Source organism: Symphodus melops (assembly GCF_947650265.1).
Source record: "Symphodus melops genome assembly, chromosome: 16".
Classification (NCBI taxonomy): domain Eukaryota; kingdom Metazoa; phylum Chordata; class Actinopteri; order Labriformes; family Labridae; genus Symphodus; species Symphodus melops.
In genome coordinates, this window is record NC_136706.1 from 13,835,098 (window position 1) to 13,847,218 (window position 12,121).

At 38.6% G+C, this 12,121-nt stretch overlaps 1 protein-coding gene across 1 annotated transcript; it reads right to left on the reverse strand.

The window, feature by feature from the left end:
* Positions 1–1,858: 1,858 nt before the first annotated feature.
* Positions 1,859–8,878, reverse strand: LOC306837483 (progestin and adipoQ receptor family member 3-like). The gene is made up of 7 exons (XM_079365185.1): positions 8,696–8,878; positions 7,902–8,145; positions 7,536–7,698; positions 6,459–6,614; positions 6,115–6,312; positions 5,563–5,653; positions 1,859–4,158 (listed from the first exon to the last, which is right to left on the reverse strand). Exons 2-7 carry the CDS (start codon positions 8,096–8,098, stop codon positions 4,031–4,033), a joined length of 933 nt encoding a protein of 310 aa, XP_079221311.1. The 5' UTR covers positions 8,099–8,145; positions 8,696–8,878; the 3' UTR covers positions 1,859–4,030.
* Positions 8,879–12,121: the final 3,243 nt, after the last annotated feature.

The window sequence follows — 12,121 nt, forward strand, 5'->3', positions numbered from 1 at the left end:
TTTGCACTGCCGGTGTTATGATTCAGTTCGACTCCTAAGATTTTTTCTGTCTATGCCATAGATACATCTATGGTCTATGCTCCCAAGCAAGATGATTCTCACCCAAATGGCCAGTAGGAACGTGGCCCTGCCCATGACACAATTTTCACAGCGAGAGCAAAATCCTGACAAGGGAAATTGTTAATGTTAGTTGAGAACAGTCAAAATATCAAATTTAACAGTTTCAGAAAACTTGACATCAAACAATGCATGATTATAAATGGTTATGGCCATGAGATGAATATATGTGGTTTTAGTGGGACTTAATGGGACGTTTTTGTGTTCTAATGACTCAAGAGCATAGTACACTTTAATATTGATGTTACACAAAAACTACAAATGCATCAAAGTCAATATTTTGGGACAACCTTTGACATATCCAAGACTAATTATCAAAAAATCCCCCAGGCACCAAATATTTTTAATATGGAAAATATCAAGATACGGGTGTTGGTTTTCCTGCTGGGCATTGCTGCCTGATGCACCTCATCCAGTGCCTTTTGAACAGGTGTGCCGTGACACCTCACTGAACACCTCTTTGAGCCTAAACGGGTCATCAGCTGGGGACCACCACTCATCAACGTTTTGCTCCTTTAGCCCCAGTACGTTGCATAGTGGCGGAGCGATGGCAGGGATCTCTCTCTGCCACGCCCTGCTGATGCCCTAGGTGTTTTCCCCCCAACCCTTCTGCTTCCTCCTGGCTGCAGGGATGTTTCCACAATATCCCTGGAGCTGCTTTCTTAAGTCGACCCTCATGGTCTACTCACTTCCCGGTGAGAGGAGCCTTGCTGTATCTCTCTGGCAGGAGGGTCTGACACTGTCTCCAGCCCTCGCAAACTGGATGGGATGTCCCCGAGCGGAAGGTCTGCTGTTTGCCTCCTTTCTGCATGACTCTGACACCTCTGCCAGCTTCCTCAGTACTTGGTGGTGTCGCCACCTGTAGCAGCCCTGGGACAGCGCTGTCGTGCAGCCCGACAGGATGTGCTGGAGGCTTGTGTTGATGGTGTTGCAAAGGGGACGGTTCACTTCGGCACCAAAACATTGGTGGAGGTTTCGGGGACAGGGCAAGGTGTTATATGTTGCTCTGATCAGGAAGCTGAGCCTAGCATGGGTCGGACCATGACATGGACCTGTCTATGAGACCTTCCCATGATGTCCAACAGCCTTGCTGACCCTGGGACACCACTTTGATGTTAAGGCGTTCTCGAAAATAAGTTTTATTATATATTATCAAATAAAACTGGCATCTCAAGGGTAAAAATCATAAAAAAATTATTGAATGTTTGGTAGTTTTGTGCAGAGGGGAAGAGATTTATGCAGAAAAAAATACCAATCTGTTCTAATTTTAAAAGTTTTTGTAAGTGGACATTTTTGTCCAAAGTCATACAAGAACGTGGTATTTTTTTTTCAAAGGGTTCCATTGACCTTTTGAAAAATTTTAAATTTGCATTCCAAAATGTGTCAAGAGAAAGACTCTCTTACAAAAAATGGTGCAATAGGCAATAACACAGAAAACATTTTTTGCCAGATGAAGAGGTAAAATTTGACCACATGCCCTTCAGCCCTTTTCTTAACTTCAAGACGTTCATATCTATATCGATGCTGCCCTCTACTGTTGTGAACGTAAACATCAGAAACCAGCACAGTAATCAAAATCAAATCAATCAAAATCAAAATCAAGATTACAACATTGTGGAATTATTTTAAAAAGTCTCCGCTACTTTTTCAAATGTTTTATACAAGATGTACACTATAATAATTTTGTATTAAAGTATATCTGGTGTAGTTCTGTGCTATCAAAAAAAACAAGACCTCCAGGTCAACTTACAGCATTCTTTATTCATTCAAAACGTTTAAAAATATATTTTCACATAGGCACTGAAATAAATATTTTACATCTCATCAGTGCCTGTGTTTCATGATATAATTGATATCCAAGAAAAACACACATACACGGGATAAAACAATCAAGAGATCATTCCAGAGAAAGAACAAGCAGGTTATGATACTCAAAGGGTCAAGTTTTTGTTCAAAGATTTAAAAAAAAAAATAAAAATAAAAAAAAAAACAGTTTCAAGGAAGGCAGAATGAAGTCTCATTCCACATCTTGTGAGAGCTTGTTACAGCTCGCATTTTGTCATTTCAACTCAAATTCTTTCTTTTTTTTCAAACATTATATAGTGCTACAAATATACCATACTGGCCTTGTGGGGGAAAAAAGAAGATCAAAGATGATAGTTTTGTTTCTTTGTTTTTTATGGAGTATGTTTGTATCCTGACCAAAACTGATTGTAACAGTAAGTGTGTAAACATCAAAAATACTCTGTGATATAAGGCAAATGAAGTGCAAACAGAAACTAAAAGATTACAAATAGAATTGTTCAAAGAGTAGTTTAAGAAAGCTGTTAAACTACAGCAGACTTACACATCAGCATGGACAGAAAACCTGTTCAGCACATATTAGAAAAAATAAACACTTATTGCTCACATAGAATGTGAATGCCCCAAAACCAAAACACTACCACCTATCCAAAAACATGATCTCTTTTACCCAGGAATATCCTATGAAGACCTCGCTCTAAAAAGCAGAAAATGACATTCTAAATGATTCACGCTCAAAAAAGCCAAATTCCATTCATCAACATATTTCCAAAGTGGCGACATAGATCTCTGTCAAATTTAAGTGCAGATTAGTCAGGATCATTTTTTCCTCTTTAGATAAAAACAAAAACAAATAATACATTTTGGGATGGTTCTCTAAAAGTCAAATTGGAATTAGTACTTTAGAACTGGTCAGAATTGTATTATATAATAACACACCTCTCCTAGAGATGGATGTTTGTCTTTCTTCTCTCCTACTCTGAAAGCTGCATCGCAGAACTTTAGAATCCTCAGCATGTGCTGCTCTCAGCGAGATCAACAGTCATGTATCATGACGTCAGGGGGCTGATGTGTGGGGGGTTGAGAACAATAAGATTTGTCCAAAGTTGGCGACTCAGGCTTTGTTAATCCCCTGTCTTATGATGTGTTCAGTTTTGTTGACTAAGTCTAAATGAATAGACTTATTATGACAATTATGGCCACGGTGCTGACTGTAAAACAATTAGGCTGATGAGATGTTGTCTGCTGCCACCCAAACATACTGGATTTGGCCACTGTAAACTGTCATTGTAAGATTGTTTTACCTCATGTGTGGCAAAGACACAACAGGACTCCCACCGCATATTATGCATCCTCTGAGTTCCCCGTTTATGAAAGGGTTTTTGTTTTTAAGGCAGATTGATCGTTGGTTGATCTTAAATTATTTGTTCGGTAGTTTGAAATAAATAAGTCATCGACACTTTGTGTATCCCTCAGACAGGAGTTTTACAGCGTCTCAGGGTCGAATGTCTTTGTTCTGTGGTTTTCCACCATCATCAATACATACAATCTGATCTTTTGTTCACTTAGGTAAGGAAATAAAATCGCAAAGATAAAGTAATTGGTCACACAGGTTATTATGTTTGATTCAAAAGAATCCTTTTTTCAATACTTGTGTTCATAAATTCACAATCTAAACAAACCATGAGATAACATGATCACAGTTTGAAAACAACAAACCTTGGTCGGTTAATACAAACAAACTCCTTCTTCATGCAATAGTTACGGTGCGATACTGAGAGTTTCACAGTTGATTTGACATACACCATGGGGGTTCCACGTAGTACGTCTTTATACCCTGAAATATGCTCATCTTATGTTTAGAGAATATGAGATGGACAGAAGATTCTCGCCATTTGTAATGCTGGCCTTTGACAGCTGGCCAGGGTAAGTGCTGGTCAAGTTAGTGGTTGGAAACCATTAGGTAGACACTTCTCCCCAATAAACTAACTGGTACAAAGTGTATTTGAATATTAACATAGTGGGTTTTACTGATGTCCACTTACATGTATTAAACCGCAAACGATTGCCTTCCCATGACTTTATGTGTTTTCACTCAGTTGCTGCCCGTCTAGACTGGGCAGGGTTTGCTGTGCCTGAACTGCATGATGTTGATAGCAGTCTGATGCCACCAGTAAAACATCAACACCACCAGAATGTGCCACACCTGGTGGCTGGCACCCAGATAGTTCAGTTGGCCTAGAGGAGGAAAGAAAAAAAAATGGTTGAATTAATGTGAGCGACCGACCGATATGGTATGAAATCAGAAGAGAAAAAGAAATCCAAACATATTGACCGATCTTTCTGCGATCTATATTTGATCCGTAGATAAACATAAAGACTGATACATTTAATGTGCTTATTACTTAAATGAACTGGAAAATATACATAATGAAGACAAGAATGTCACTCAACTGGTAGAAAACTGTGCTTGATCATGCTGGTATTAATCCATATAAAACACTCAGTTTCTAGTGTAATACAATGACACTCAAATGAAATGTTCTTTGACTGGTGAATTAATATTTGCCTACATCGCTGATTAAATTAGCCCTACCTAGTCACTGGATATGCTAACATCGGCCGGGCTCCATTTTTCATTCACCCTCATAGATTCTTCATAATGTACTTGAATAAAAAAATATGTCATTTAAAAGACAAAGGTGACACTTTCAAGTCAACAGGTCAGAGAAAATCTAAAAGTCTGTAAGAAGTGGCAAACTTCACCTGGTCATATAATTGACAAGGTAATGAAGCTCCAGCTAAAAAAAAGTTGACTAATCATTAAAGAGCGTTTGATAATACAAAACAATATTGTCCTTTTAAAACTTTAGAAGGTTATGAAGTGCCCATATTAGATCTAAATAGATCATCCCCAGGTCTGATGAAGATTTGATTTACTGCTAAGAGAAGATTTAGAGAAATTCTTCTTACACAAAATATTACAAGTTCATAAAACGGACTTTAGAAGGTCAGATTTGAAGACTTACTGTGACATCGTTTTGATGTCATTGTATAGTTACATTCTTCTGCTGCATGGATTTGAAGTTATTTCTACATCAAAACTCTGTTTAAACTCCATCACAGATCACTCGTAAGTAAATCAGGAACTATTTAGCTGTTCATTTACCTTTTAATGAGGCAATTTCTTTTCAATTCATGCACTCAAGCAGTACTCCAATCATCGGATTATTATGTGTCTTACTTTCACACCTCACATCATGATATGCTATTTTAGCTGTAGGTCTTTACAGACATGTGTATGTGTAAACATGTCTGAAGTCCTGGACTGGAGCCAAACTGAGCTGAGCTAACAACAAGACAAACTCGATTTTAGTGAACACCTGTTTGACTCAGCTCTTTAACTCTGGAACAGAATGACGGATTTCGACGGAAGGTTGCGGCAGGTTTAACCCCTGCAGCTCTCACGTGCGACTGTGACGCATACAGAGAGAGAGAGAGAGAGAGAGAGAGAGAGAGAGAGAGAGAGAGAGAGAGAGAGAGAGAGAGAGAGAGAGAGAGAGAGAGAGAGAGAGAGAGAGAGAGAGAGAGAGAGAGAGAGAGAGAGAGAGAGAGAGAGAGAGAGAGAGAAAAAGGACTAACCGGGGAAGTAGCGCTCAGGAATCTTGGTGACATAAAACAGGAAGGCAGATCCAGCTATCAGATACATCACGATCACACGAGGCAGGAACAGCTGCATGTAGAACAAGAACAAAGTCTGCGTGACGAAACGTCCCTCAGAGAGGAGGTGACAGTGCTGAGATTCAAGGATAAAACTTGTAGCTTTGAATGATCGACAGTGGAAGCTTTAGGTCGAAGTAGAAATAGCTGAAAAGAGTAAACAGTGGCGCTTTTACACATGCACAAAAAACCCTGAAAACTTCCTGGAGTTTACTGGGTGAGACGTGTGTAAACACAAGCAGCCATACACCAAACATATATAGATTATGTAGATATAGAGACTGATTTTTTCAAAGCGATGGACCCCGCACCCCCACGCAACAATCCCTCCCATCCGACAGGGCTAGTCTCCCGTACTGAGGTACACGAGTGAAAAGCCAACTCACTGAGATTTCAGGGGCAATCTGCCTGAAAGAAATACGACGGCAAAAATCTGACTTTCCTTCTTCTCCTTATATGAACGTATTTATTGACCTGCACAACATCAGTGGATAATCCTCCATTGAGCCAAACCCAATGGCACGCAGGGATCACACTGATGCCAGCCACACAGCAAAAGATTGTCACCCGTATCCTTCGCCAGTCGTTGCTGAGGTAACGAGGGTGGACCTGGGCACAGAAGACGGCCAGGATCAGGGACAACACCGTCAACAGGTACACCTGTCGCCAAAACTGCAAGACAGAGAAACCAACCCAAAAAAAGATTGGATTGAAACAAGAGCACGTCCTGTATATTTTGAGAAAATTAAATCAAATGGTGGGGAAAAAAAACAAACAAACAAACTGCGATCAGGTAAAGGAGTTGTTTTTGAACTCACAGCATTGCAGTAGAAAGCGTAGAATATCCCGGGTACGTAACAGCCCAGGATGCCAACGGAAATGCCCGCGTAGTCTAATGCCAGCCAGCGACGGCTCGTCTTCTCTGATCGATGGCAGGCGAACAGGTGATACCCCACAGAACATAACATACACACCTGGCATTGGCATAAACATAAACAAACACACCATTACAGGCTGGAAGGCGTTTTTACATTGTGTTTCGCACTCTCAAACACAAATCAACTTATATGAAAAGATGTTTTTTTTTCTATGGATGTTTTTCATTGGTTGTGCATAACTGTTCATTCACATACTTTGACTTTAAGTCAACAATGTTAAACGTCTGTATCTTTAAATACACAGTTTATTATTAAATGAATACAAACAGATCGCTACGGTCTGTTCTGGTGTTTCTAACTTGCACTGCTATGGATGCAAGTGGTTTTGGAAAAAGGGTGGGAGGGCATTATGTGCTACTCAAGATAAGATATCTATATCTAGATTGTCACTGTACAGGTTCAACACAATACCGTGGGAGCAGGCGTGTAGATGTACGAGGGAACCAATTGGACTTGTGAAGGACATTTACAACGTCTGATCCCATGATCAGTCGCGACACAATGTACAACACAAAAAGGTACACAGCTAACACTAATAATCACTATCTCAACATATAGTAGCTGTCGACAGGGACTCGGCACTTCAGTACTATTACTACTGTAGGTCTTTATTAACCTGTAACAGCAGCTTACACACCTTGTTGGAGACAGGTGATGTGATTGCACCTGTGGCAGGAAATGTGAACCCACATGAACATGTTTGTCAAGCCATACAACTACATTGTGTAATAGGACACTGTTATGTGTTATTATGAATAAGTAGTTTAAATATTCTGCTTTTAACAGTATCGATAGCTTATTCTTAAAGCAGCAGTAAAAACAATGACCTCTGGTTGATGCTCTAGGAGTAGGAATGCTTGTTTCAACAAAGCACTGATGGAGATACAGAGCTCTTCTGATATCATTCTTTTTTTCATGGGAGCAAAAATCGAGGACCTCCAGTAAAACCGGCTTTACCTGGAAGCACACCAGTCCTATAGCGTAGATGACGTAGTCCTCTCTTTTTGCTCCAGAGGCAGGCAATACTGAGGAGAGGTCATTGACCCCCAGAGAGAAGAAGAGCAGGAAACCCAAAAGGTGGCTCCAGATATTCACAGTCTCATTGGACAGAATAAAAATACTGAAACAGCAAATCAGGAAGAAAAAAAAAGTCACACTTGCAAATATAGTATTAAATGCTGGATATTTGCATGCTGTATTACAGTTCTGCATCTTCAGAAATGAATCACAAACCAGAGCTTAATTCAACAATACACAATACAAATAGAAAAAGAAGTTTACCTTATGAAGTGAAAGAATGAATACATTATGCATGACTCCTACCTCCTCAGGCAGAGTTTGGATGGCAGGTGAGCCCTGTAGCCATCTGTGATGTAAGGGTTTTCTTTGAGAAAGAGAGGGATTTGTTCGTAGGTGTACAGTCTGATCCTCTGGGGGATCAAAACTGGCCAGTGCTGATAGCTGCCCAGCTCGATGTAGTGTGCTGTCTTCAGCAGCTTCTGGGGCATCTTGAGCAGCATCTCGTCCTCTGCTCCACTGGTGCAAGGGAAGCTGGGAAAGACGTAGACTGAGTTTGCAGGGGGGGGGGAATACATAATCGATTTAAAAAGCAGCTTTAAGTTCTTTTTTTCCATCACAAAACTGCCAAAATTAATGGTAAATGCAATACAATACAATGGTGAATTGACTTGAGTTTGTTTAGCCCTTTCCAGTCTTTTGACAGACCTAAACATATTCACAGGTCGTAGAGGAAACAACTTGGGGTTATGTGTCTTGCCCAAGGATGAGACTGACGTGTGAACACATTACGACTGTACCACTGAGCCACAGCGTCAGTTTAAAGTGACAATAAGTAAGAGCTAATGAGTTTATAGACCCCGTCACCCTCTCGACAGTTTTAGTGTGAACAGTTAATACAACATTCCCACCATGCCTATTTCAACTCAGGTTGTATTTCTCATTTTCAATTTCAAAGAAAGCTTTTCAACAGAAACTAGATATAGCCCATACTGACATCTCCAACCTGTGTCAGGGCTTCATGTTCATGACGAGCCATGCTAACAGGCTTCTGGCTAGCTAACCGTAATGCTAACCTTGACATCTGTATTGACGCTTACCATTAGTAATAGGCTGATTTCCCTTGTCCTTGTTGAGGCAATTCAGCCATAACCAGATGGCTTTTAAGCAAGCATGACGTTACAAATCAATCACATATCGCATATGATAAACAAAAACAAATCACACGATTTTTCTTCTTTGAGTTTTTTTTTTTGGGCTGTTAGAAAACAATATTTTAGCGCATTACCGCCCCCACCTGGAGTATGAGGGTATAGAGACTCTGAAAAGTGTGACGATAGGAGGATAAATCCTATTTCATTCCTGATTTCTTTCAGTTTCACTGCCAACTCTCTTATCGTAATATTTTTTGACAAGTAGCCTTAATGATAATAGTTCCGATTTTTAGGCCCTTGCAGTGTTTATGTCCAATATTTCCCTATTATTTCCTACATTATGTAGACCATGTAAGTCCTGTGTGCCCAAAGTGTAATCTTGATCTTATTGTTTCTTCTATCCTGATTCTCCAAGTAGGTTACTTCTCATTTGATCAGTTTTTCTTATTCTGTAGAACCAGTGAACATGTTCTCTCATTTTCACATTTATTTTCCCCCCTTTCCTTGTTTATTTATTTTTTTCCTTTCCTTATTTGTGCTAAAATGTGGACTTATACTTTTACAGTATGGGAGAATGTTTGCTGAAAATGTTTGCTTTTTTTCTACTATCTGAATTACTGTGTTGAGGACTTGTTAACGATGAACTGGGGTCGGAAAATATTTGACCTATACTGCTATAAGTCCATGATGTCATTTCCTCTATCCATTGTTACACAAACACATTTGCTGCAATGTCTTTATGTGTATTCTGGGCTGAATTCTGGGCTTAATAATGCCGAACGCATTTAATTAACTATACTTTAAAGTGTCTGTGTAAATTTGAATACATCTGTCATACTTGACTGCTCTGTTTGGTGTGTTGGTCCTCTGGTCTCCCCCTCACTCTCTTTTTTGTTGTTGTCTACAGATTGGTGCTCCTCTTATCTCTCTGGAAGAGGGTTGTATTATATTCTGTATCATCTTACTGTAGTTTGGAAATCAGGTTCTGAAGCAGGAGAGATGAATTCAGTGTTGCCAGTGTTTGTGTGGTGGTTTATTTGTGTGCCAGACCTTCGTGCAACGAATGGCATTTCCCCCCTTTAGTGAAAGGAGTTGCAACAGTTGTTTATTTAATGTATATCTTCTTCTTTTCAACCAAAAACTTCTAATCTCCATCCTCTACTTTTCCCAGCATGGTTTTAAAACATTTGTGTTGGCTGATTCTCATTATGTCCTTTTAACAATAACAACTGTTCCTCCTCAGTTCCAAAGTTTCCCCCATACCTGTAAATCTAATGTAGAGTTGTTTGTGAGGCACCTGAATAGTTTTCAAGCATGATTTAATAGATTATTAAATATTATTCATTTTTTTTCAGGGATGTATTTGCACCAAACATGACACAACCATAGTACTGACCCAGTGCTGTTGCTGTTCTACCCAGCTCCCTATCCACGACCAAACATACATTACATTACATTTTTACATTTATCACTTATCTTTTGAATATGTACTGCCCAAGTTAATCTTTTATCAAACCATATTCCATTCTTGTAATTTTTTAACAATATATTCTGAATCCCTGCCTTTTCTCCAATTAGTGCCAAAATGTGAAAACCTCATTTCGCTTTGCAAACTCACAAAAACATAATTTATTAGAATAGAAAATGTCAAATTACTCACAATACTAGAGCATATCATTCTCAACTACAAATCTTTCAGAAAAATGAATAACAAAAATGTTTATTCCATCAATTATCGGCCTCCTTATTCAAAATGTAATAATCCCTCCATCCACATCAAGTCTTGTGCCTTTTCAATGTCAAAGAGATGGCCACTACTCTTTCCTTGTTCATTTGTGTTTTTCTTACTTCATTTTCTAAACAGAATTTAGGATACAATATATTTCTGAATCCACCCTGCAACATAACCATTACTTTCATTCAATATGTTCATATTTTGCATATTAGATGTAATAGCTATAGGTCCATAAAGTTAATCACAGCTCATTCTTAGATCATCTTTTGTTTGTGTTGTTAAAATAAAAAAGACAAAACTATGTATTACTGCCATCTGCTGGTAAAAGAGGAGTATAACTCTGTTTATTTAAGTGAGAAACCAAATAATCGTACATTCTTTGTTGTTTAAAAACATCTCTGAAGTCTTTGTGAAAGTTTTGAATTTGCATGACATATTTTGTGTATATAAACACTCGTTGTGCTAGCTTGAGCTGGGCTCAGTGTATCACAAAACTAGAATTAAAACCACACCCTTTTTCTACAGTAAATTACAATAAGGATTGTTCACTAGGATTATATCAGCTTTTAATTTAATAACCCAGGCCTGTGGTCACACCATAAACAAGTCTGTCTGATTTGAAGGATGGACTGACTGCGGTCACAAACGCTTCCTGATCAGCAGTGTGAAGAAACAAAGACTGTATTGTGTTTCCCTCAAGCTCGAAGCAGTGCATCACCCTTTCTGCCATAAGTGCCTTTAGCCTGTAAAGACAGACAGTTTTCTGTTTGACAAGCAGGTATTCATTAATGTTGAGGTATCAAGCCTTCAACTTCCTGCTCCCTTTGTTTGTTGTTGTTGTTTTTTTTGTCTTCGACAAGCTCAAAGTTTGGATGATTTAAGTTGTGAAATTATTATTATTATTATTTATTATTAAAATCTGTCCAAGACTGAATATTGCATTTATATATTTAGTCATTTGATGCTGTCTGACTGTATGTTTCCTTTTTAAAATAGGTTTCATGATAACAAGGTAGGTTTTCCTTCTGCTGGTTTTTACTTGAGTAATTTTTTCACATTTCTTTTTAAATTTATTTGGATAGAAAGTAAGGTCCAAATACGCTTACACAGTGACAGTGGAATGTAATTATTTGGATTGTTTACTGTCATGACTTCATCCTCCTTAAAAGTTTAAATTAAACTTACTGTGAATCCACAGCTCTGCAAACACAACACAATTATAATTATGGTGCTACCCAACCAAAGAACTCCTTTTAATTTTCCCTCAACTTAGATTTATGATTTGCATTTGAGAGTTTGTGACATGGCCACTTTTCTGCTGATGAGGAATACAAAAGGATGTTTAACCACTGTGGCATGTCTTCCCTGGAGATAAAGCAGCAGGTTCAGTTTCAGTTGTTTGGTAATCACATTTTGGATTACGCCCATACAAGGTAGCAAATCATTCAAATCAAGAGCGTTGTGTTAGTGAACTCATTTCTGTTATACATCTGTAACAGATTAAAATAAAAGGAAAGACACCAAATGTGTTATTTGGAGAATTATTAATGTCATGATCGTATTATGATATGCTACCGAATAATTATTAACAGAGGAGTATTTTTAAGACACCCCTCAAAACATTTACTATTTCATTG

Coding starts and splice junctions, on each gene's coding strand:
- LOC306837483 (XM_079365185.1), bottom strand. CDS start 8,098: ATGCTGCTCAAGATGCCCCAGAAGCTGCTGAAGACAGCACACTACATC. Junction 6,615..7,535: donor TAGGACTGGTGTGCTTCCAG/GTAAAGCCGGTT, acceptor TGCCAATGCCAG/GTGTGTATGTTATGTTCTGT. Junction 4,159..5,562: donor TCCTGAGCGCTACTTCCCCG/GTTAGTCCTTTT, acceptor TTCCTCCTCTAG/GCCAACTGAACTATCTGGGT.